The sequence below is a fragment of the Lytechinus variegatus genome, chromosome 1 (genome assembly GCF_018143015.1).
Source record: "Lytechinus variegatus isolate NC3 chromosome 1, Lvar_3.0, whole genome shotgun sequence".
Classification (NCBI taxonomy): domain Eukaryota; kingdom Metazoa; phylum Echinodermata; class Echinoidea; order Temnopleuroida; family Toxopneustidae; genus Lytechinus; species Lytechinus variegatus.
In genome coordinates this window covers 92293433-92317277 of record NC_054740.1, presented here as the reverse complement: position 1 = coordinate 92317277, position 23845 = coordinate 92293433, and the positions used below count along the sequence as shown (strand labels likewise).

Sequence of the window (23845 nt, the reverse complement as noted above, 5' to 3'; positions counted from 1 at the left end):
AAAGGGTCTTTGAAAATGGTTCAGAATGCATTGTTATCTTCTCACCGAAACTATTGTTTTGTCAGTAGGATAATGCTGTCAAACATCTTATACAGAGAATTCAAAACTGGGGTGTCCGCTTAATAAATAACAATCCCTGATTTTTATCCGGTAAGAGCGGAATTTTAACCCCCCTATTATTAAAAAAAATATAGAAAATTATACTGCTATAATAATATATAAAGCAATGGCAAGTTCCTCCCTATATCAATCAACTCTTTATAACACGAGACAGAGTATCATGTGTGTTAGTCGGCAAGTACAGATTCATATTTGACACTTCAACCAATAGCAGGTCTAGAGTGAAGACTAGACTCCAAAGACTCTGTCTATGTCAAAGCCAATACACACAATGAATCTAGTCTCACGAATTCAGACTCTATTATGCACTATCCGAATTGCGAAAATCAAGGGTCTATGCCTGCAGACTAGATGGACCTCGCCCCCCAAAAAATTCCGAAGGTTTGAGGTTCATAGGACCAAGATATATGAAACTCACTTATCGAGGACACTCAGATGTCCTCTATGGTATCGGAATTTTCGATAATACATTATGTTAAAAGACTGTCTTTTATTGTTTACTAAATAAGATGAACGAATGTGAATGGCTGTCTAAACAACTTTGAATATTCCATTGATTGTCATGCTGAATCAATGCATTGGGATGGAAGAGATTATTGCGTATTTTGCCATTCATACTTTTTGGTTTGGTTTTCTTGCCATTATTACTATAACTTTAATCTGTAGCATGTCCACTATTTTCAAGATTCTTCTTGAATTACTTATTTATTGCTTTCTTTTTTTGTTTAACTTTCTAACTACATGTGTAATTGATTCTTTTAATTTAGTTTGTACAATAAATGTCACATTTGTTTGGAAGTTATTTAACAAATCAATATCTCAATTATCTATTTTGTACCACTTTGAGTACCTCTTAATCATACTGATAACATATAGTTTACATTGCTTAGAAAAGACGAGTGTTCTTATTTTATTCGCACTTCATTATTCAATATTGTTTATCTAGAATCAGTAATTCTGCTTTTTCTATCATGCAATTCATTTTGCTACACCCCTTTTTCTTTCCTAGATTTTATACATGTATGTGTTGCAAATTGGGCGTGGCATCATGGGTGGGCATCAATGTACATTCAATTCAACATCCTTATGCAAAAAAAAGGTATTTTGAATAATGACACAAGATATAAGCTACAAAGTATTTTATTTTATTTTATTTATTTATTTATTATTATTATTATTTTTTTTTGGGGGGGGGGTTAGTTTGTTTTTATTATTTTTGATACGAAGGAACGTTAAAATTTATGTCGTGAAATAAAATGTACCCAAATTTATTCTATTTCTGATTTGTTTGTTCATTGCGTTATCAGCAATTTTTTGTATGTCATGTATATCTTTATTCCTTTGCACGTCCCCTTTGTAAATCAGCCTTGCAACTGAATAGGGCTTTTACCGTGAATAAATAAATGGATCAACGCAAATCAAATTTTCAGGTGAAAAATGTGTTGTATGTTAACTTGAAAACTTGATATATATTTTTAGCTCCATTTCAGCCTAATGAGCAAGATATGTATCTCATCCGACAGGTACGAAGCGCGAGCAAAAATTGTATATTGATCTGTATTCCTTTATTATTTTACAAGTTTCCCCCTTATCTTATTTTTCATTTTCCTTTTTCGCCCCTCCTCTTCCCTTTCCCATTTTTTTGTTGCACCGCTAATGTGGAGGGGGGGGGGGGGGTGAAGGGGCAGCCCTGTAGTCTTCCTAGATCCACCTATTACTTTAGTCTCCTATTTCATAATCAGATAATATCTTCATTGTTTTATGAAACTTTTTATACATACTTTATGAATTTATGATAGAAATAAATTGAATTTAACTGAACGGAATTTTGTAGAGACATTTTTAATCTACAACTTGTAATCTTAAAATTATTTTCTTTTGGGGGCCTACCATAGTCCTGTGGAAAACTGTCGAAAAACCTGCTTCAACCCACCCTCTAAACCGTTGCTAATATCATACTTAGAGCAGTGGCTTTCTTTTTTACCGATATCTTTCATAAATTTTAAACCTGGGCTTTTAAATTTTTGATGAATCCGGGATAAATCAAATTCAAACTTCTCCATCATCAGTATATCGCGCGTAAATCCCGAAATTGCTTGCATCCCTTTTCACTTCCGGGTGTCCCCAGTGCAGCAAGTAGGGCAAAGTTCAAAGACCGATAATAAAAGCTCGGCGATCGACGACGAGGTGAATTTACCAGCATGTAAAGCAAGCTAAAGACTCTTCAAAATGGCATTGAAACATTTTATATTTATCATTTTGGTTGTAATATCATTGAATTTTGTATCAGGTCAGTACATAACCATTCTTCACGTGTGCATTTCCAAAGAACACGTCTTATTTCGTAGAATTTTAGTAGCTTTCTTGCGTTGCTGTGTGCGATGTGTTGCAAAATGGCGTCTGGTAAACTGTTTTGAGTGCAGTAGTGTGGGGGCTGGTCACGGTCAAATCTGCACTTACAAAATACAGGGAGATTCGCTTGGCAGTGGCATTGCTCTTGCCTGGTATCAATCATGTTGTTAGCTTCAACGATAGGTTAGAGTCTACTATAGGCCCTAGGCCTAGACTAACTTCTAAGTTTAATTTGCCTGTTGCTGAGTCTTAGTCTTGTCACTTTGTAATTTGGTGATCGGCATTCTTCGTGACCACAATGTCAATGATTTGCGCACATTATCATAATCATGCATTATAAGATGGCTAAATAATTTGCAGCTGCTGATTGGTCAAAGCGTACCACGTGATCATTCGCGAAAAGTGTCTATCCCTGCACGCCCGTGCAAATTTCGCGCACCCAAATTGTCTAACCCACGGTAAGTGCAATTTCAAAATTTTTGATATTTGATTTAGATCTATTTCATTATTTCTTTCTCATATAAGGTGCTTAAAATTGCGATCGAAATTACTTAGCCATCTTATAAAAGGAATAACGCATTTTACCCGTCGTTTTTCAGCGATATGCAGTGCACTCGAGGTTTTTTCTTCGCATGCACACTCCACACTCGCCTCCGGCTCGTGTGGAGTGCGCATGCTCAGAAGAAACCTCTCGTGCACTGCATATTCGCTAAACAACTCCGCGGAATGCGTTATTCCTATACTATGCAGGCCCTACCGGCCGGTACTGTGTATGATTGATGGTGGGCCCCAAGTCTGCGCACCTAACAATTTGAGTTAAGATTTAACATGAATTTCTTCTTATTTCACAAAATCTTTCAGTTGATAATGTTCCTTACATCATAATGAGTTAGTGTGCCAAATATCTCATAAAAATGTGAAAGAAATATATGATTTTCTTGGAAAAAACCTCGGGCAGTCATTTTCAAATTGAAAAAAAAATGGTACCCCATGTCTGCGCACTCATTCACTTTGCACACGATTCGGGGATTTTGATGAAAAAAAGGCTGCATTTTGAGGCTGTCACATGAAATGCCCTGAATTCATTATTTTTCCACCATTTTGAGTCGGATTTTTTAATGAATACCTGTCTATGTATTGCATGTGTAAAGTTTGTGTTCATTGCGTATCTTCTTTTACTAGAATCGCGCAGATACGCGGGTGCGCAGACTTGGGAGACTGCGCAGACATGGGGGAACTGACCATACCTAACGTTAGTCGATTTTCAATAAAAAATTTCTCACTATTCACCCAAATTAATCAAAATCATAAATACCTGACGGAACGTCACGGAAGGAAGATCCCACAATCACATTCGCTTGACTGACGGAATTAGGGTGTGTTTATTCGACACTTTTTTACCCTAGAATCATGATTAGAATCATGATTCAAATCACGATTCTGCAGAATCACGATTGCGTTTAGTCGAAAGTGGAAATAACGTCTTTCAAATCACAAACATGAAACACGGAAAAAGGGGCGTTTGGAAAGACGTTTCTGTAGAATCACGAACGAAAAAGGTCGTATAAACGTCATTGTGTCGTGCTTCTTCCGGGTTCGACTCAAAGGCGCGCGCTGTGTTTCGTGCAGGTTAATTTTCGTGTAGCAGTATTGCCAGTGTACTAGTACCGGTATATGCCAATTGTCACGTGCATTTAGAAATTATCATTCTGTGTATTGTACCCCCGGGGTTGTACTGTAGCGTCATTTGTATATTTCATTGTTTTCATCAATCATATCTTCAAGTTCCAAAGGCACAAATTGGACTGACGACGAACTCAGGGCTCGGCTTGTGCTTTGGCCTGAAGCAAAAGCATCCCTTACCGGGATTCACAGAAATAAGACGATACGAATCCCTTTCATCGGCGCTTGGGAGGGAGGGATTTCTTCGGAGATGTGGCACCGCCTGTCGAGACAAAATTAACAGAATTCGTGCCCAGTACTACGGCTACCGAACACCATTTTCGATGAACCGACAAGATTTAATACAAGTAAACAAAAACAATACGAGGTACAATACACGGAATTCTGGAAGTAAAAGGTTTATTTTTCGGAAGCCGAGTAAACGTTGCACAAACGATCGCGCGTTAATAGCTTGGGCGGCCGGCAGCAAAAATCTAGCAGCCGACTTGAAGTTAGAAACAGGCGCGAAAATGTTGACCTATACTTCCAGGGTCAAACTGCGCACTGTGATGCGCACTGGATCGGCCCGAATTCAGGGAGAAACAGCGTTAGAAAGATGGTCGTATAAACGCTGATTCTGTCGGATCGTGATTCATGTTGCTGTTTTGAATCATGATTCAAATTGTGATTCAAATCATGACTCTGGGTTGAGGTCACATAAACGCAGCCTTATACAATGTATGTCAGTAGAGGCGCAAGGCCAATATTGGAGACTGTCTCCCATGAGAGAGATTATCTCCAATATCAGAGACTTTCATAAACAATTTTGGTATCCAATTTCAGAGACAGTCTCCAGTTTTGGAGACCAATTTTCTTTGTTTACATTTGCTTAAAAAGGATTACTTTGGCGGCAAATAAAAATGTGATAAGCAGATTCCTCATGAAATATTACCCCTTTTCACCGTCTACTTTAAAAATTCACCGTCTACTTTTGTTTTTATAAGGATTTTTGTTGTCATCCACACACAAAACAAACGGGCTTCTGACCTCGGTGGGACAAAAGTTTGGGTGGAAAAAATCATACTTTTGTTGGTGTTGTTTCTTTTGTTCTTTTGCAAAGCAAGTCTCCAATATGGGAGATTGTCTCCCTTATTGGAGAGAGTCTCCCATATTGGCTGTGCGCCTCTACTGTAAGTACAATGTAGGTCAAGGCCAGGGTTTCATTGGTAAAAACTAATAATAGGCCTAGCGTAATCAAGTAAAGACAACAGTCCATGAATCCATGGCGATCGACTAGAGTCTAGATCTAACGAGTAACGTTCATGTTAGATCTAGTGGCTGAGTGCGCTATTCTGAACCATGATAAATGTGAACGTTTGCTTTTTTGCTCCAATTCTCAACTCAACAATTAGACATTGATACTGTACCATTTCCATCTCAGTCAAAAACTTTCCCTTGTTGAAATCATCTTACAATCTTAGTGCCTCCGATACATGTATGTCCATGTCCAATAAGATCACAAGCTTTTTGCACATCTGTTCACTATCAATTGTGCTACTTTGGCTTGATAAGGAAATAGAGTTACTTATTTCTTTGCAACTTGATTTTGGTAAAGGCCTCGTATGCAACTTTTTAATACCGGATTCTCAAATTGGAAAACTGCAAAAGTTGCGAAATGCTGCAACACACATTGTAACTTTTATCCAGCAAGTGCAGTGATGTCGCCTCCTATTCTGAAAGTCTATTGGTTGCCCCTGAGAGAACATATGATCTTCAAAATCCTTCTTTTTGTTTTTCACATTGTCAGTATCCCCCAACTCCCCCCCTCCCAACTCCTCAACTTCTAACCTATTACAAATTCTGGTTTTCAAAAAATCATGGAGGAATGGGCCTTTGCTCCCTCAGGGTCGACTCTGGAATTCTCTTTCAGAGAGTTTGAAAACCCAGGTGTCAGCAACCCCTTCAGGGGCAACCGATAGACATACAATGGTGCTTTTAACAAAAAAAAAATCATTTATGTATTTCCTTGTTTGAATCTATATGTTTTTTTCCTTATATTTTTGCTTGCTATTACATCTTGAGCATCTAATTAAGATGGAAAGTGTGCAATTTTTCTAATTATTATTAATATGATTCTATTGTGGGCAATATATTTGGTGTTCCCATCAAGGCAGTCAGTGTTATATAAATATCATAAGAAAATAATGTCTTAATGATTGAGTGGGCAAGAGGAAAAAACATGTAACAAGTGACATCTCTGGAAATATAAACAACATGGCAGATTGATAGATTGTTGATTATTTATTTTTAAAAAAATCAAGAGAATTGAATCATAAAAAGAAAGAACTATGTAATTCTTCAGTTCATAACACATTGAGATGTAAGATGATGGAGATGAATAATACATGTGAGTTTGTTTGTATGTTTACATGAGGATGATGAACAACAACAAAAATACTGTAGGGAAAGGAATTATGAAGAGAAGTCATATATGGAAGTAAAATGGTAATGGATAACATCACAAAAGCTGTATATATGTTCAGTATGTACAGGTGAAGACAACCTGAATGTCAAGTAAAGTGTCCTACATAGTTTAGATTTTTTGGGGGCTATTTTTTAAGATATTAGATGAGAATGGAAAAAGGTACAGTACCATTTGTTGTTTTTAATCTTTTTTTTTTATTATTAATGCACTTATTCTTGTGTTCATTCTTACAGGGAGTAATAAAGGCTTGATTTGTTCATGTAACCAAGATATTTGTGCGAGGACGAACAACTCGTGTGTTGTACAGACAGATCACGGATTATGTGTATTCAGGTTGGCCCGCGGGATAAAACAAGAAGAAAAGCGATTCTTGACGTGTGAGAATGAGCCTCATGGTGTTCCACCAGAGAGATATTTCTCTTGCCAGGACCCACCACCGTCGTCATTGTACGTTTCACTTTGTTGCACAGATAGTGATTACTGCAATGGTGTAAAATGGAAAGATGTTCATCTGGATCCATTAGAGCCACAGGAAACTCCACCAGGTAAATGATAGTGATAATAATAAAAATAAGAATGGTATATTTATTCAGGGTAGCCACTTCATTTCCGAAAAACTGTTCTCCCAGCAGGCCTTGCTACATGTATTATTATTACCCGGGTAAGCTAGGCTACCGATTTGGGTACACACAACTTTTTGAGGAATTATTTCCTGCTGGTACCCATTTACCTAATCGGGGTTGAGTGCAGCACAGTGTGGATATATTTATTGCTGAAGGAAAACATGCCATGGCCAGGATTCGAACCCATGATCCTCAGTTTGAAAGGTGAAAGTCAGTACCACTAGACCATGACGTGCCAAAATAACCATTTTCCTCAGATTGTAGGTTTTATAGGGAAAGTTTACCCTGACTTGTAAAAATAGCACAAAAAGAAAAAAACTTTAAAGGTTAGAGGAAAATCCATCAAAGAATAAAAAAAAAATCAGAATTTTAATTATTTAATTTGTGATTGTACATGTATGCGAACAGCTTTCTTACAAAGCATATGGTAAAAAATCAATAAAATGTAATTTTCTCAGAAAACAGATAATAATTTTTAATGATGTCAATAGACAAATAATTTCACACCCATCCCTAAAAAGAAAAAATTGAAAAGTCATCATGAACCATTGAAAACAAGAAAGAAATTCTTGTATTTTATATTACATCTGTCCTTCACGTTTATAATTTCGTGGAACTCAATAAATCGCTCTCCTTATTTTTTGAGGAGCTCAATTGAGCTCCTCAGAATCGCTCGCCTTGAGGAGCTCAAATCAATTCAATACAATACATGTATGATGAATTGTAGATTTTTCGTAACATTGTATATGCAATAGCTGTGTAGCTATTAATCTGTGGTGAAACTAGGCCTGGGTCAATTCGTTTACAAAATTTCGCGCTCCTGCCAAAAAAAATTGCTAAAATTTCACATTTTACATCTTTAAATCCCTGAAATGGCCATCTATTTTCTATAATTCCTTGAAATTATTTTGATTAATAGTTCAAAACTATCACTTATTTCTGGGTACTCTCGGTAAATATTGTAGTCCCACATGTAGACTTCAATTCTGTTGCCATGTAGGGTCAATGAACTTAGACCATGTTGGGGGAATCAATATCAAAATCTTAACAAGTTAAGTTTGTGAAATGTTGTCATAACTTCAAAAGTATATGGACCTAGTTTATAAAAGTAAGGGTAATAGTGTATCACTGAAGATCCTTCATGAGATTCAGGTCACATGACCTAAGATCAAAAATCACTTAGGGTCAACAAACTTTGGCCATGTTGGGGTAATTTGAGGAATTGTCATTTTAACTTTGAAATTTTATGGATCTAGCCCATGAAACTTGAACATACATGTACAGTACATGTAAGAGCAATCAAAGTATCCTTGAACATCCTATGCAATTTTCAGGTCACATGACCCAGGTCAAAGGTAATTAGGGTCAACAAATTTGGTAATGTTGGGGGTATTTGTGGAAATTAGTCAACATAACTTTGAAAGTTTATGGATCATGAAACTTGGACATAAGAGCAGCAATGTATCCTTGAGGCTGTTCTCACTACGTTCCTAAAACTAGTTTACTGGAAACTAGTTTAGTGGAAACTTGTTTAACACGTAGTGAGAAGAGTCAAAGCGGTCTTGGAAGCGATCTTCCAAACCAGTTTGGAAAACCACCTCGCGATGTAGTTTTCAAGATCGCTTTGCCTCGTTAAACTGGTTTTAGCGTAAGTGAGGACACAATCGTTCTTTGGGAAGCGATCTTCGCACATTTTGAGCGCGCTACTCTACACAACAGGTGTAGAATGCCTATGCTGCGGTTTCGAATTTCGCGCGAAACGTCTCACCCCACTGAGAGCGTTTCCATAGCAACAAGAGCGCTTTACGTGAAGTGATTTTGAAAATCACTTTCGTGTGATCAAGTGAGAACGCTAGCAAGGCGATCTTCCAAAGTGGTTTCCTGAATCGGTTTCCAGTATTTTAGAAAGCGTAATGAGAACGGCCTCCTTGAATACCCTGTACATGTTTCAGGAATATAGCAAAGGTCAAGGCTCATTTAAAGGTCTTCTGTGAATAATTATTCATTAGCTGTTTTCAAACTCAAAGGCAGCACTGTTGCTCTATCGAATTGCGTAATGCAGGCGAGGCTGCCAGAGGTGTTCCACTTGTTTAAACTTGTTTTTTACTTTTGACTTTCTCTTTTTTTTTCTGTGGTGTGAAGAATGCTTATATTGAAATTCTATTTGTCAAGGGGCCAGCATCATAATTAGAGTGGAAATGTACATGTACATGTGTGGAAATTTTTCGTTTGACATCACAGATGGAGTCAAATTGTCAAAGAAATTGGCAGGTCTTACTTGGCTCAGTCAGTTTACAGCAAAACATTTTTGTTATGTACTGTACATTTTCTTTATCTGGTATCTTATTTGTCCACCCTAGAAAAGGGTTGATTGGAATAAAGAAAAATCACACTAGCATAAATGATGAAAATTTCATTAAAATCGGATGTAAAATAAGAAAGTTGTGAAATGTTAAAGTTAATTGAGTACCGTATTAATGAGTACCGGTATGCAAATAGCTGCAAATATATGTGTGTAGAGTCAATCATATGACAATAAAATCAAATCATTTCATGGAAAATACATGTACATTGTAATATTGCAGTGAGGGAATAAACATACCCATGTTTAGGAAATGATACAGGCTCTGATTTTGTTTAAGAAATAAAAAAGTGAAATTCTATTTACTATTAAATTTGAATTACTAACTTTTTTTTGTACAACCTAATAGGTGCTTTATGTATCTCCATATTTTTACCACACGTTGCGCAAATTTGCGGCTGATGGGCAATTCATGAAATCCGCCAAAAAATAACAGCTTAAGTACACACATGCTCGGCCAGTTGGCAGAGCAATCTTGATACATGTACACAGTAGCGTACACATGCTCCAATCTGAACACGCTCACAGCTTCATGTAGCTAGTGCTAGACCAAAGATTCTACTGTACGTGTATACTGCCATGATGCGCGTGTGATCTACCACACGTGTACTCTACAAGTCAATGAGTTCCGGAGACCCCGTTTTAAGACCAAGGTTTAGTTCCAGAGCCCCCTATTTTCGAATTTGGTGTGGCATGTAATGTATAAGGATCAAATCGAGTACCCCCTTAAGAAAAAAAAAAATTCTTGATTTTAATAATTACACATGTACCTTTACCCCCCCCCCCCCCCCCCGCCGAGTACATTTACATATTCATGAATATGAGCTGTAGGCATTTTTTTTACTTAAAAGAAACACAAATTTGCACAGTGAGTTTGATGTCTCAATATATCATACAGTGGCAGGAAGTGAATAAGCATGATAATTGATCAATCACGAGGCATTAGTTATTTTAACGAAGTATAACCGAGTTCACTGGGCCCCTTTGTTGCTTCATTTACATGCCTGACAGGTGGGACAATGTACATTTAAAGGGGTCTACGTACCTACATGTACTACTTACATGTTAAAATTGTAGATTACTGATAATTTGTGGTTCCATGCTTTTTATACATTGTACTTCTACAGTACATTTTATGTACATCATCTTTTTTTCTTCTGTGTTATGCCATGTCTCCAAAGGACTGCGGATGATTAAACAGGGAATTGTCACTAACAAAATTACATGGTTTAATTTTAATAATACATCAAACAAAAATTTGAAGCAATGGGCAATTAAGAGTACATTATGTAGAAAATTCATGCGGATTTATTTTGTGAGAAGTGTATTGCTATACATGTACATGTACACTTCATTTTAGCGCATTCCAATTCAGATAATGTATGTTTTTACCAGTCAGACAGCAACATAATAAAATTAAAAAATTTACATTTTAATATTGATAAACACAATGACAGGCTTGGATACTCACTTTCAATTTCAAAGTTTGCTTTTTTTGGTCTTGCCCTTGCCCTCCAGAGATGATGGTGGTGTCTGTCAATTGTCTGTCCATCACTAGTGTCATAATGCATAACCTGGCAGCTGCTGGTCCCATTGCAACCAAACATGGATGGTAGATTTTGGGATACCATCATGTGAGGTCATACATTTGAGATCATATTGTTATAGAGTACTTTCATGACTTTGTTTACATCTAGAAAATTGATGGCCAGGGGGCCTGCCTCTGTTAGGAAAGAAATCAGATGTAAACATCCCAAACCAAAATGGGGCCACCTTTTAATGAGCCTACCCAAGTCTACCTCCAGAGGTAGTCTTGGGCAGGCCCCGGACCACTGATTCGAAAAGGAAACACGTGTACCTCGAACCTGTCTTGATGTGTTCGCCAGCCGTCGCAAATTACATGTACGTCATAGCGCACAAATTTCCAGATACTGTATACACTAGGAGAGGGGAAAAGTGTACATTTGTAGCAATTGAGAAGAAGAAAAAGTGGGAAAGATTATATGCCAGCCATGGCGTAATTTCCTTCAGCAAGAAATTTATCCACATTTTGCTGCACTCGACCCAGGTGAGGTGAATGGGTATCCGGCAGGATTAATTCCTTGAATGCATGAGCTCTAAAAGGCAGCTCGAGCTAAAGCCGGGGTACATGTACATGTAGTAATAATAACAACAGCCTCGGAATAGAATATTTTTAGATAGATGGCGTCATATAAATGCTTATTATAAAGTTTATAAATATTTTGTGGAAACAGTATTATGCATATGGTCATGAATATTCATTAGGTGGGCTAATAATGTTACTTTCCCACTTTCTTTTTTTCTTATAAATGTTATATTTTTACAGGAATAATGCAAATATTTAAAATCCAATAACTTCGTTATTTGTTATCTGATTTTGATCAAATTTTCAGCATTTTGCTCTGTGAATTTTACTCTATTTATTTGAACAGAAATATTTTCAGCCTGGACCATCCCTTTAACTTGGATTGTAACTTAAAATAAGCTTGGGATACAGGTCTGTAAGCACAATTAGAGGTAACATTGTATAGTACATGTATAAAGGTCAAGGTCATTTAAAGTCAGAGATTTCAGTTTACCTGCATGACTCCCAGTGTGAAATCAAACTTGGTTAGGAGTGTAATTGGGGGAAACTTCATGCACAGACAGTAGTGATACATGTAGGTGGGCAAGTGACAATCTGGCTATATCATGTACCTTGTAATTTTTTAATTATTCCTCCACTTTGAGATGTACATGTACATGTACATGTATGTACAGGCACATTAATGATGCAAACACAATTGCATTATGATGTAGCCAATATCCTGAGCATGAATCTGAATTTGTCAACAAATGTTTTGAAAGGACATCATAATACAGTATTCTGTATTATATAACACAACATACATGCAGATCCTTGACAGCTGATTGGGTGAATGCATGTCCCGGGGGGGCTGGGGCACTCGACCCAAAAAACGGTGGCCTTGGAGCGGGCTTATTGTAAAAAGGAGGGTCCTCGGAACGGGCTTCGGAACGACAAATGTTTGTGAAAACGGGGGTCCTTGGAACGGATCGCCAGCGTGTGAGTGCGTATGCATCCCTAAGGAACGGTCATGCGTGCATGATGCAGCTAGTGCGGCCGGGGGAGCTCTGCGGCCGCTTTTCACCAAAATTGCAGCTCATTCAATGCGATTGAAGCGGCGTAACGAAAAATATGCGAAGCTTCGGAGCGGATTTCTTGTTTTCTCGATAAGAAGAAAATGCTATGCATTGGAGCGACTTTCTTTGTTCTTTTTCTCAACAAGGCATAAATGCTATTCCTTGGAACGGAAATTTGAGTGTGAAAATGGGGGTCCCCTCCGCGGCACATACCCACTATGCATTATACATGTATACTGATTGCTCCCCGGATGCATGTCACATGACATTCAGAAGAATCAGCTGTAGAATGCCAACACATGAAAGGTGTGCAATAGACTCTTGCACGCTCGAGCAAGACAGCTGGCAACACCATGGCAGTGCAACGTATAGGCCTACCCCTTTCATAAACCCAATTATGCGGCTATTAGCAGCATAATTTGGTCGTAAAATCAGAGGAGGACCAGAGTTATCCGCATTATTTTGATGCTGCAATTATCCGCATAATAGCAGCATTGGGTCCAGATTTTGACTTTATGAACGCATTTCGCAAGTAATGCGGATGATTGCCATGGTGCGGTCACAAGGTCACCCTTTTCCAATGCAACCGCATCGGAGGGGGTCTGTGCGTTTGCCATGACGATTGTCCGCCTTTCTCAGGACGGGCGCTCATAAAAATAGTGCGGATTATTTTTGGAGTTTGTGAACGCAATTTTTATTGAATTATCCGCATTACTCTTAGGCCGCTAATTGGAGGATGGGTTAATGAAAGGGGTAGTAGATTCCAAACGCAATGTGCGTACATACATGTACATGTAGGCTACCATGGGCCATGGCCTGCGCCTACATAATAATTGCATGCATGTACCCACATCACTGTATTACATGTACATGCACCACGCGCAGGTAAAATGATATTTACATGTAGCAAAATCAAAGGCTAAAATAAGACCCGAGTACATATAAGTCTTACTATACCTGTAGTCCCGTTCCTCCATCATAGGCCTAAAGTTTGATCTTTTTGTGGTTAAATGTATTTGGTCAAGTTAGAGTATGCCTACAAATCATGTGTTGTATAAAACAAATTTTGATGTTTTGTCATTCGTGCAACCGTTCAAATATTGAATTTGGTGCAAGTTGAAGCAGTCCATTCTATTCCACTTTGTGTCGTTAAGTAGATTCTTTCAACTTGCACGCCCATGTACATGTAATATTCAGAACGATCGCACTCATAAAAATTGAATATTTGTATGTATACAGTATACACAGTGAATACATGTACCTGTACATGTGTATAATGTTGTAACCGATTTTAATTCCAATTCCCGATCCGATTTTCTCCTTTTTTCTACATTTTTCCGAACTCTGATTTTTGACCTGTGAGAAGAAAATCGGATAAGAAAAACCAAAAGACAAAAGACATGCGGTGACATGTTTGCCATCAAATTGCGCTGATGATTTGTTTTGATTTCAGACAAAAACGGAAGGAAAAGAAGATAAAGGAGAAGAAAATTATGATTTGTTTTGATCTCCGATATTAGCGGAAAGGGAGAAGGAGGAGAAGATGATGATTTTGTTTTCATCTCCGACATAGCGGAGGAAGAAGATGATGATTATTTGTTTTCATCTCTGACAAAAACGGAGGAAGAAGAAAAACAACAAGAAGATGATTTGTTTTGATCTTAAGCAGAGGCAAATAAAATTTAGTTGAACATGCTGACATGCGCCATGTTTATGACTACATGTATGCGTCCTCTAAGAGTTTACGATTACCTCGCCATCACTACGATGTTATAGAGAAGGTGAATATCGTCGTAAAAATTTTGGATAGTAGTGCGTCTTTTTCAGTTAAGTACTGCGACCGCTAATACAATGTAGTTCACAACGGATTCCGCCATCACTACATGTACATGTACGATGTTGTAGAGAAGAGGACTATCGTTTGAACGGCGGTAGTGTCGCGAGCTGCATCATCATTATCTTCTTTTCCTTCCTCCGATTATGTTGGAGATCAAAACAAATCATCTTCTTCCTCCGCTTTTGTTGGAGATAAAAACAAATTCTGTCATCATAGTAGCTTGCCGCATTTGTCCACGTGCCGGCCACCCACAAATTCTAATGTTTTTTTTTGTTTTTGAATATCTGCAGATCCAATATCCGAACCGATTTCAATTTTAGGAGCAAAACTTCCGAACCGAACTCCGATCCTGTTATCGCTCTAACTTACAACATTACATGTGTATATTATTTTCAAATTGACCCCTACATGTACCTCATATATTCACATAAGGTTAATGATCTTTGTAATGAAGATGACGGTTAGTATAGCATGTGACAAAAATATCTTATGGATCCATGTATCAACCTTTATTTCTCTTCACCAGTACATGTAAATACTGGACTGCACTTAGAAAGTTTGTATATTAGTACATGTACATGTACATGGAGCTACTCAAATTAAATTTGCATTGTATTGTAGTGAATCAGTGTTGACTCAGGGAAGTTTTCTATAATACCTCCATGGTTCGCATTACTGCAAGCAAAGCAGATGTATGCTCCCGGGTTCCTGGGGTGCAGAGCAGTGCCTTCTGGCTTTGTGTGCTTCCCTCATAAAACCATAGCACCAATAGCAATGCACAATTCCTTGTGAGCTGTACATTCATGCATCGCCAAATTACACACATCAATCGCAGCAAAAGGGTGCATTGCATTCAAAGGGTTTGAATGTGTAATTGTGCGGTTGCAACCACATCGCACATTAGTAATTCAGCTCCCCACTACATTTATTCCATTGTGAAGTACTACAATGTAGGAACATATTCTCTATGTTCTGTATAATGCACATGTACATGTGTAAATCTACATGTACATCATGCGGCAATATCATCTCAATTGGTGATTCGACACAGCAGAGCTCGCCTTCATATTTCTTCAATCCTCATCTTCATACAATGGTTATAAGGTTCCATCTTCCTTCCCCTGTACATTTACATGAATCTTCTATCAGATGATAAAATTTAGCGAACCTACATGTACATGTAATTCTAATATTAGTATTTCTGTGTCATGCTATTTTTACCCTAAAATCAGTTACATGTAGGCCTAATCATCTTTTTGTTTTATACTAAGAAAATTACTATTAGAAATTGTCGTATTGAGGTACACGTAGTCACTTCAAAATGGGGATAAACCAAATATAAAGAATTAAAATAAGAGCTGAAAAGTAATCACCAGACTGGTTTATGGTCTTGTGTAGAGGGTGGGGGGGGGGGGCACCAAAATGCAAAATTCATATTTGAGCACCACAGAACAAGTTACATTTAAGTCTTATTTCAGAAAGATTCAGTAATCCATTCAGCTAATTAATAAAGTATTTCATCATTTAAAGCCAGAAAAATGATTTTCCAAAGTTACAGGTGTATTGTTGGGACACAAAAGGTTTTGAAGTGGACACTTTTTATATGCCCGTCCTATGGGACGTACATGTACATGTATTATGGTATCACAGAGATGCCGAGTTTAAAAAAAAATGTTATGCGTGAGATTTTCATGACTCGGCGTCTCTGCGGCACGCGACCATTACTTACACTTGTACGTTTTGAAAAGGCACGCGCGCGAGATATTGGCTTCATCATGATATCAGTGGAGTGTTATGGCCCAGTCGATTAGTCTTTGGATTTTGAAACAGAGGGTTGTGGGTTCGAATCCCAGCCATGGCGTAATTTCCTTCGGCAAGAAATTTATACACATTGTGCCGCACTCGACCCAGGTGAGGTGAATGGGTACCTGGTAGGATTTATTCCTTGAACGCTTTAGCGCCTACATGTATTAATATGGCGGCTCAGCTACGTACAGTCGGGGTAATAATAACACAAGTATCAAAGCGCAGTTGAGTACACTGTATATGCACATAAAAACTGCGCTATATAAACAGAATTCTTATTATTATCGATCCATAATACAAAACCATGCGATGCACACACGCGATTCATTGTATCACGTACTGACTGCACTCTCGAGTCGTCTCGCATTCCAGGGTAAATGCGACAGCGTGTTAAGGCTGTTGGTCAGTGCGTATAATCTAGCGAATAATGCTACTTTTTCTCTTTTTCTGTCGGGTCCCGATGCGTGAAAAAAATGGGTGCCATGCATGAGATCGTGAGACTTGGTACGTGTAGCTCTGGTGTCACGAATAAAATAATGCAGATGGACCTTTTCAAAAAGTTCTTTGTCCCAGGAAGACCACAAAGACCATTGAAATATTGGTCCAGTATTGAGTGAGATCTCAGAGATCATTGAACGTTCATTGAAAGACCATTGAAAGATCAAGCGAGTTTTACGGTCTTTCATGGGTCTGGTTCAGCAAGACCTGGGAAGCATTTCATCAACATTTTCGTCTGTCATGTTGGACATAAGAGCAATCAAATATCCATGACCATCCTGTGCAAGTTTCTGATCTAATTTCACATTTATTTTTCCTGAATTTTTCAAAGTGCCATTTAACACACAAGTCTATGGGAAATGTTTTAGGCGTGTGACACCATATGGGTATCTCTATAAACTGAACAACCCCCTCTTTGTCAGGTTCTTGCCCAACTGGATCTGTGTGGGATGTGCCCTTTTGCTTTTTTGGTTGATGAACAGTAAAGAGTGCAAGAGAGTGGAGGTAAAGACCAAACAGGATCAGTGTGCAAATTATCACAGGAAATTGGTGTCTGACAAGAAGACAACTCTCCAGACTCTGTCTCATGAGAATTTAAAGATAAATGTATGCGTACATAATGAGCCTTACTGTATTCCATATTATCAATGGCGGATCCAGTTTCGCCAATAATGGGGGCCAGAAAATGTTTTTATCCATGTTTTTCCTGATTGGTCGCTTATTAAAATCTGATGTGTATTATTATTTTTTGAGGGGGTTAAATGTAGTCCTACATGTATAAAGACTATCATTCTTGAAAATGATATAGGCATCGATATTGAGGCCTTTAGTAATGTGAACGTGAAGCATGAGCTATTTTGATTTTCTTCCTCCTATCTTTCCTCTTCTTTCATCTCCTCTCCTCTCCCTCTTTTTTAAAAATTTTTTTCATGCCCCCGCAGACGAAGTCCGGAAGGGGCATTCAGCGTTACCCCTGTCCATCTGTCCTTCCAATCAGTCCGTCTGTTCCTCCACTTGGTTTACGCGCAATAAGTCGAAAAAAATAATTGATTTAAAAAATTTTGGGTCTGTAGGTAGATTACACCAATTCAGAGTCTGCAGGTCAAAGGTCAAGGCTCATTAAATATGCGAGTTGGTTTTCGCATGATAACTTGTGAAATATTCAACAGATTGTAAAAAATTGGGGTGTGTAAGTAGATGACACCAAAATGCAGGCTAAGTTCGAATTCGGAGTCCGCAGGTCAAAGGTCATTAAATATGCGAGTTGGTTTCCTCATGATACGATTAGCATGAATGACAAAAGCCACCACTTCCGCCAGTACACGTGTGTGGAACGTCCCGGCAGGCTAATTATTAGCCTCTTTGTCTAGAACGGTAACTTAAGCCAGATACACTGTATTGCAGAGTATGTTCCTCAATCTGTAATGCTTCTCTAACTCTCTGCTAATGCCAGTAGGGGACACATGTGACCAGTCTACTTTAGGATCCGCTGATCGATGATTGCAGACTTGTCTCTCTCGTCTCTCCTACCATTGACCTTATGTTCCGTTAATCCGAGTGTTAAGGAACGATCCGTCTCGCTGATGTAAACTTTACCGCATTCACAAGGAATTCAGTAAATTCCAGAGAGGTCCTTGGAATTGCGCTTGTCCTTATGGGTAGTGAGGGCAGATTGAAGCTATTTGAGGAACTATGACAAACCTCAATGTCAGCTTCTCTTAAAATCCTCTGAATCTTGTTAGAGGCTGCTCCCAGATATACGTAAGAATGACTCTCCCCTTGGGCTGTTCTGCATGAGGGTTCCATGGGGGGGGGGGAGCTCAGTGCAGATCTAATGTGAGGGGTAGTTGCATTTCAAAACATGTTTGATATTCTCAAGCTCACCTCTCGGGTGGATCTGGTGACTCTGGTCACTAACCTCATTTGCTCGTTTGACTAACGTCTTGTTGATGGATCTCGGCACTGATGGGTGGTGGAATGAACGATACATAGTTAAGTCCTGATCAGTGTGAGTAGGTTTGCGATAAACCTGATGGGATAGGGATCCCTGTGCCGTCCTTGTAATCTTTGTACCAAGAAAGGGGATAGACCCCTCATTCTCTATTTCCATGGTGAACTTGATACGCTCGTGTTGAGAGTTGAGGTGCTGTATTAAGAAATTGGTAGTTTCCTCAGCTCCATGTTACCAAACCACAAAAGTATTGTCCATATATCTAAGCCACACTTTGGGTTTATGGGTTGCTGACTGGAGAGCCGTCTCCTTGAAATGTTCCATGAACATGTTGGCTACCACAGGGGATGGGAGACCCCATGGCAGCCCCCTCCATTTGTCTATAGAATATATCCCTCCATCTGAAAGAGGTGGAATTGAGGCATATCTTGAGCAGGCTATGGATCTCTCATGGAGACAACTGTGTCCTGTCAGAGAGAGTTAATTTGTCAAATTTCAATCTCTCAAGGATGATGATGCAAGCATCATTAACTGGTACAATCGTGAACAATGACTCAACATCAAACCTGATGAGGCGGTTATTGCTAGAGACGGTCATTTGACAGATCTGCTCAACAAAATGTTTAGAGTTTCTCACGTGATGTACGCCCTGACCAACAAGAGGCTGTAAGATGTTAGTGAACTGCTGAGCCAATGCGTACGTGGGAGATCCTCTAGTAGTAGTAGACACAATAGTTCTGAGGTCTAGATAAGACATTCAGAGTCTGCAGGTCAAAGGTCAAATGTCACAGCTCATTAAATATGTGTGTTGATGATATCTAATGAAATATTCAACATATTTTTAAAAAATTGGGGGTGTATGGTTGTAGGTAGATGATGCCAAAATACAGGCTAAGTTCGCATGACAACACATTGGTGAATGTATTAATAGGGACTAATGGTGGAATCTATTCTATTCTTTCTCCTCATTTTGTACATATTTTATCTCTTTTCATGTGTATATTATTTTTGTATATGCATATTGGTTTCTGCATGATATTAAGTTCAATCATATTGAATGAATTTCTTATTGCGTAAAGCGGGGGCATCTGTGTCCTTTGGACATGTCAAATTTCTGGTTTCTTTCTCTTTCCCCTATATTTTTTTTCTCCGCCTTTGCGGGAAGGACGGGGGGGGGGCATGACTACTTCGGCCCCTCATGATCTGTCAATGATATATAAAAAAACAATAAAAATTGTATCATTTCTCAACAAGCTGCAAAGTAGTGTCGTTTGCAGGTTTTGATCTTTCAATATAAAATTTCCCATGAAGATTAAACAGGAATTGTGCAGGAACTTTAAATTGACATAATTATGCTTTAGTTCATGTTTATTTTGAAAAGTTTACTTTAAACACTAATAATGGTGGGGTAAAAAATAAAGACAAAAAACAAACATTGAAAATAAAAATTTTCACCCAAAGTTGCTGAAATTTCACATTTTGCAAATCTTTCAATACATCTATGAAATGGCTATCTGTTTTCCATATTTCCTTGAAATTGTTTTGATATTAAAGTGTATAGGGACAGCGATTTTCCGTTTAAAAAAATTGCCTTTTCCGTTTCAGAAAATCTCAAATTCTGTTTCAGCATGTCAGAAAACCAACAACACAAAAGAATCACTTCTAATCGGATCTATGCAGGTGCATAAAATATTTTTACAAACATATTTAGCATGCTTACATCCTCACCTTTCACATTATTAGCATTATTTTACTGTGAAGTGATATTTTCATCGATAATTTGGTTTTTTTTTGGACATCGTTATCATCAGTCAACGACTTTCGCCAATCCGCCATCTTGGACTTTAAGACCACGATATCGTGCTGTTACATCTTCAAATGTAGAGGGCAGCAACACGCGACCGTTTAGTTGGAACGATATGTGTGCATGTGAAGCCCAACCCGGTGGGTCGGGTACGGCCGCAGGGTACAATCGAGTGTGCTGATGTCGAATGCAGTCACGATGTGTGAATTGTCATGATTGTAGCGAAGTGAGATCGTGTTTTCTAGGGTTTTGTGGCCATTTTAATATTCTCATTTTGTTGTGATTTTGGAGTAATTTCTGTTGCTATTCTGTGTATTTTGAGGGAAAATACTTTTTCTTTGATTTTCCGTTTGAAATGCCACTTCCCGTTTCAAAAGGCCCTTTCCGTGAATTCCGTCCGTTTTTTCCGCGATCGTGGAAAATCACTGTCCCTAATAGTTGGAAACTACATGTATGAAGATAATATTTATTTAGATTATAATTTAAATCGTGTGTTTTAGCGCATCATTCCGGAGCAATGACTCTTATTTTTTCTATTATTTTCATTAATTTTTTTGCTTGTCACATTTTTCAGAAAAATACATTGTAGCATCTCCTTTTAATAACCCCCCCCCACATGTAGATCCACAGCAGACAGTTGGCACCCTGTATAAGTGTCACAGTTTCCATGTGTGGTAAACATGTACATGTACAGTGACATTTATTATTCTGTGGGATTTGCAATTCCTTGAAAGAACTTTTATTAAGTACAGATGTATGTAATTTGTATTGTAAATTTATGTTTTTATGAAAGTTCAAAGTAAAGAAGGAATGTACATGTAGACAGGGATCACAGGACTAAATGCAATGAGACTTGTCAAAAACAAAATAATAGAAGTGATAATAAAACAATATTAGTTGACCAATAAAAGTTTAATGTCTACATCTTTATCTGTTGATTTTTTTTTGTATTTTGCATCAAACAATGTGTGAATCACTTAAATTCACAGTATATTTTGTATTAAGACAATACTATGAAGCAATTGATCTGTACAACTTTCAACAATACTTGACCTTTAATCTGTCAACGGAGGTCAGAAGATGGGGTGAATTCCTGCTCGTCCTCAGTTTTTGTGTCAACTCCAGAAAAGTCTGGTCGGAAATCTAATAACAGGAAAAGCGGTGACTCAGATTTCCTGTAACTTTGAATGTTTGGGGGAATAATTTTGCCAAAGTGTTATTCCTATTGTGGTGTGATAGGGATTGGCCATTGCATGTTTTTCATTTGCACATGTATACACTTCAGGAGAAACACTGTGTTCTTCTTTGATGGATTGAATACTGCACCCAAACATTTTTCTAGAGGAAGCTCTTCTTAAGTTTGGAATAGGGTGTTATATTTCCACAGCATTTCGAAGGATGTGTATTGTGGACTACTACAAGCTTCATGTAGGCCTACGTGTACACTTATGCTTGTATAATACATTGGGTCTGGTGCTTACGTGTTGTGTGATGGTGACGTTCTTCTATAGAGCAGGGCATTGAATTCAGCTGTTGATACGATTGCAAAACTTTTCTTTGACATATTCCCGATAAAGTGAATTGCATTGCATCAGAGACAATCTGTGTTTTTTTCTCTGCAAATGTGCTTTAATCTATACCACTTATGAGGATCTACATGTACATTGAATTAGAGACTTGATTTGAAGAGAAAGTAGTAAACTTGAGCAAGAAATATGTTCACTACGCCAGCTATACGATCTCAAGCAAAACGTAGAACCACCATGACGACGACCATGATGTCAGTTGAAGACCGTCTTAAGTACCACATAGAAAAGACTTACAATGAATCTCTTCTCTTTCCCCCTCCTACTTATCCACCTGATCTAGACCAATGCCGCCAAGTTCCGCAGAGAGGACCGTGTAACATGCACGAGACGCGTTTCTTCTATAATCTCACAAGTTCTAGCTGTCAGGAATTCATCTATGGAGGCTGTGATGGCAATGACAACCGTTTTATGGATTCAGAATCCTGCATGGATGCATGTAAAGGTAACTTTCATTCTTATCAATTTGACTGTTTGATCTCCCTTGAGTTTCTTTTTAAAGAAGGCCTACAATCGGGTGCTACATAACTTTTCAGAAGCACTTGCCCAGTCGGGCAAGTAAATATTTAAATAGTTGAAATAGACTTGCCCAAAAATCTAATTCACTTGCCCGAAAAAAAACCCCTGAAAAAAACGTTTTACCTCTTCAAATGAAAGTACATGTATTGCGGTTTTATAATCCATTGACATATTTCTCTCTTTTGACATGAACTGATCTACCTTGTTATAGCATTTCTTTTTCAAAAGTGATTTTATCTTGCCTGCCATGACCAAAATTATGGTCTAAATCATATATTGACCTTACTTTTTGTCATTTTACTGTGAGAATTTTGCTTGCCCAATTCAGGCAAGTAGTTTTGGTCTTCAAAACACTTGCCCGACTCTTAACTTTTACTTGCCCTGGACAATCGGGAAAGTGCTTATGTAGCACCCTGCTACAATGTACATGGGAAAGTTAAGTTGCATTTATTAAATTTCTTGTTAATTTTATGTGTCTACATTTGGCAATTTGTGACTACCACATATATATATTTTTTTATTATGATCCTATTCCTATCATATTTCGTGATTGAATGCGGTTTCAGACCGCCTCGAAGTTCGTCAGTTCCAGGTATTCTCTGATCGGGAAATTTACCCCAATCAGAAAATACCAAGTATTTTGGTAATGTGAAAGCAAACTACGCGTAATCTCCCCGAAAGAAAATACCCACTAAATAGTAGGTACTTGGCGAAATTACAAGAACTTTCGCGGGGATTTTTCCAAGGTCGCAGGTATTTTGGCGATGTGAGAGCAAATTACGGGAACTTTTAGCCCAGCGTGTCGTTGGGCGTCGTTGGGCGCGGGAGCTGTGGGTGGCTGCTAGGCTAGTGATTTTGAATCTCGCGCCTTGTCTGCTCATCAGACCATACTATGCGCATGCTCGTAACTTCAGGAACTTATCCCGAAGGGTATGTTTCGGGGCGGTGTGAATGCAGGAATAATTAATGGGTATTTTTTAGCCGAAAACAGTTCCCGTAATTTAACGGGGATTCTTGTGATCGAGGCGGTTTGAAACCACCTTATGTCTATGTTATTTTTCAGCGTTCAAAATTCAAT

General features: G+C 38.2%; 1 protein-coding gene across 2 annotated transcripts in view; it reads left to right on the top strand.

Moving 5' to 3' along the window:
- Positions 1-2270: 2270 nt before the first annotated feature.
- The window catches only part of LOC121428697 (TGF-beta receptor type-1-like), a 43465-nt gene continuing 21890 nt past the window's right edge, over positions 2271-23845 (top strand). The window contains exons 1-3 of one of the 2 annotated variants that reach the window (XM_041625510.1): positions 2272-2410; positions 6853-7164; positions 22532-22693. In XM_041625510.1, the coding sequence (XP_041481444.1) occupies positions 2350-2410; positions 6853-7164; positions 22532-22693 (535 nt within the window). In that variant the 5' untranslated portion in view covers positions 2272-2349. Of the gene's footprint in view, positions 2411-6852; positions 7165-22531; positions 22694-23845 lie in introns of both variants that reach the window. The other variant, XM_041625517.1, reaches the window with a different exon arrangement.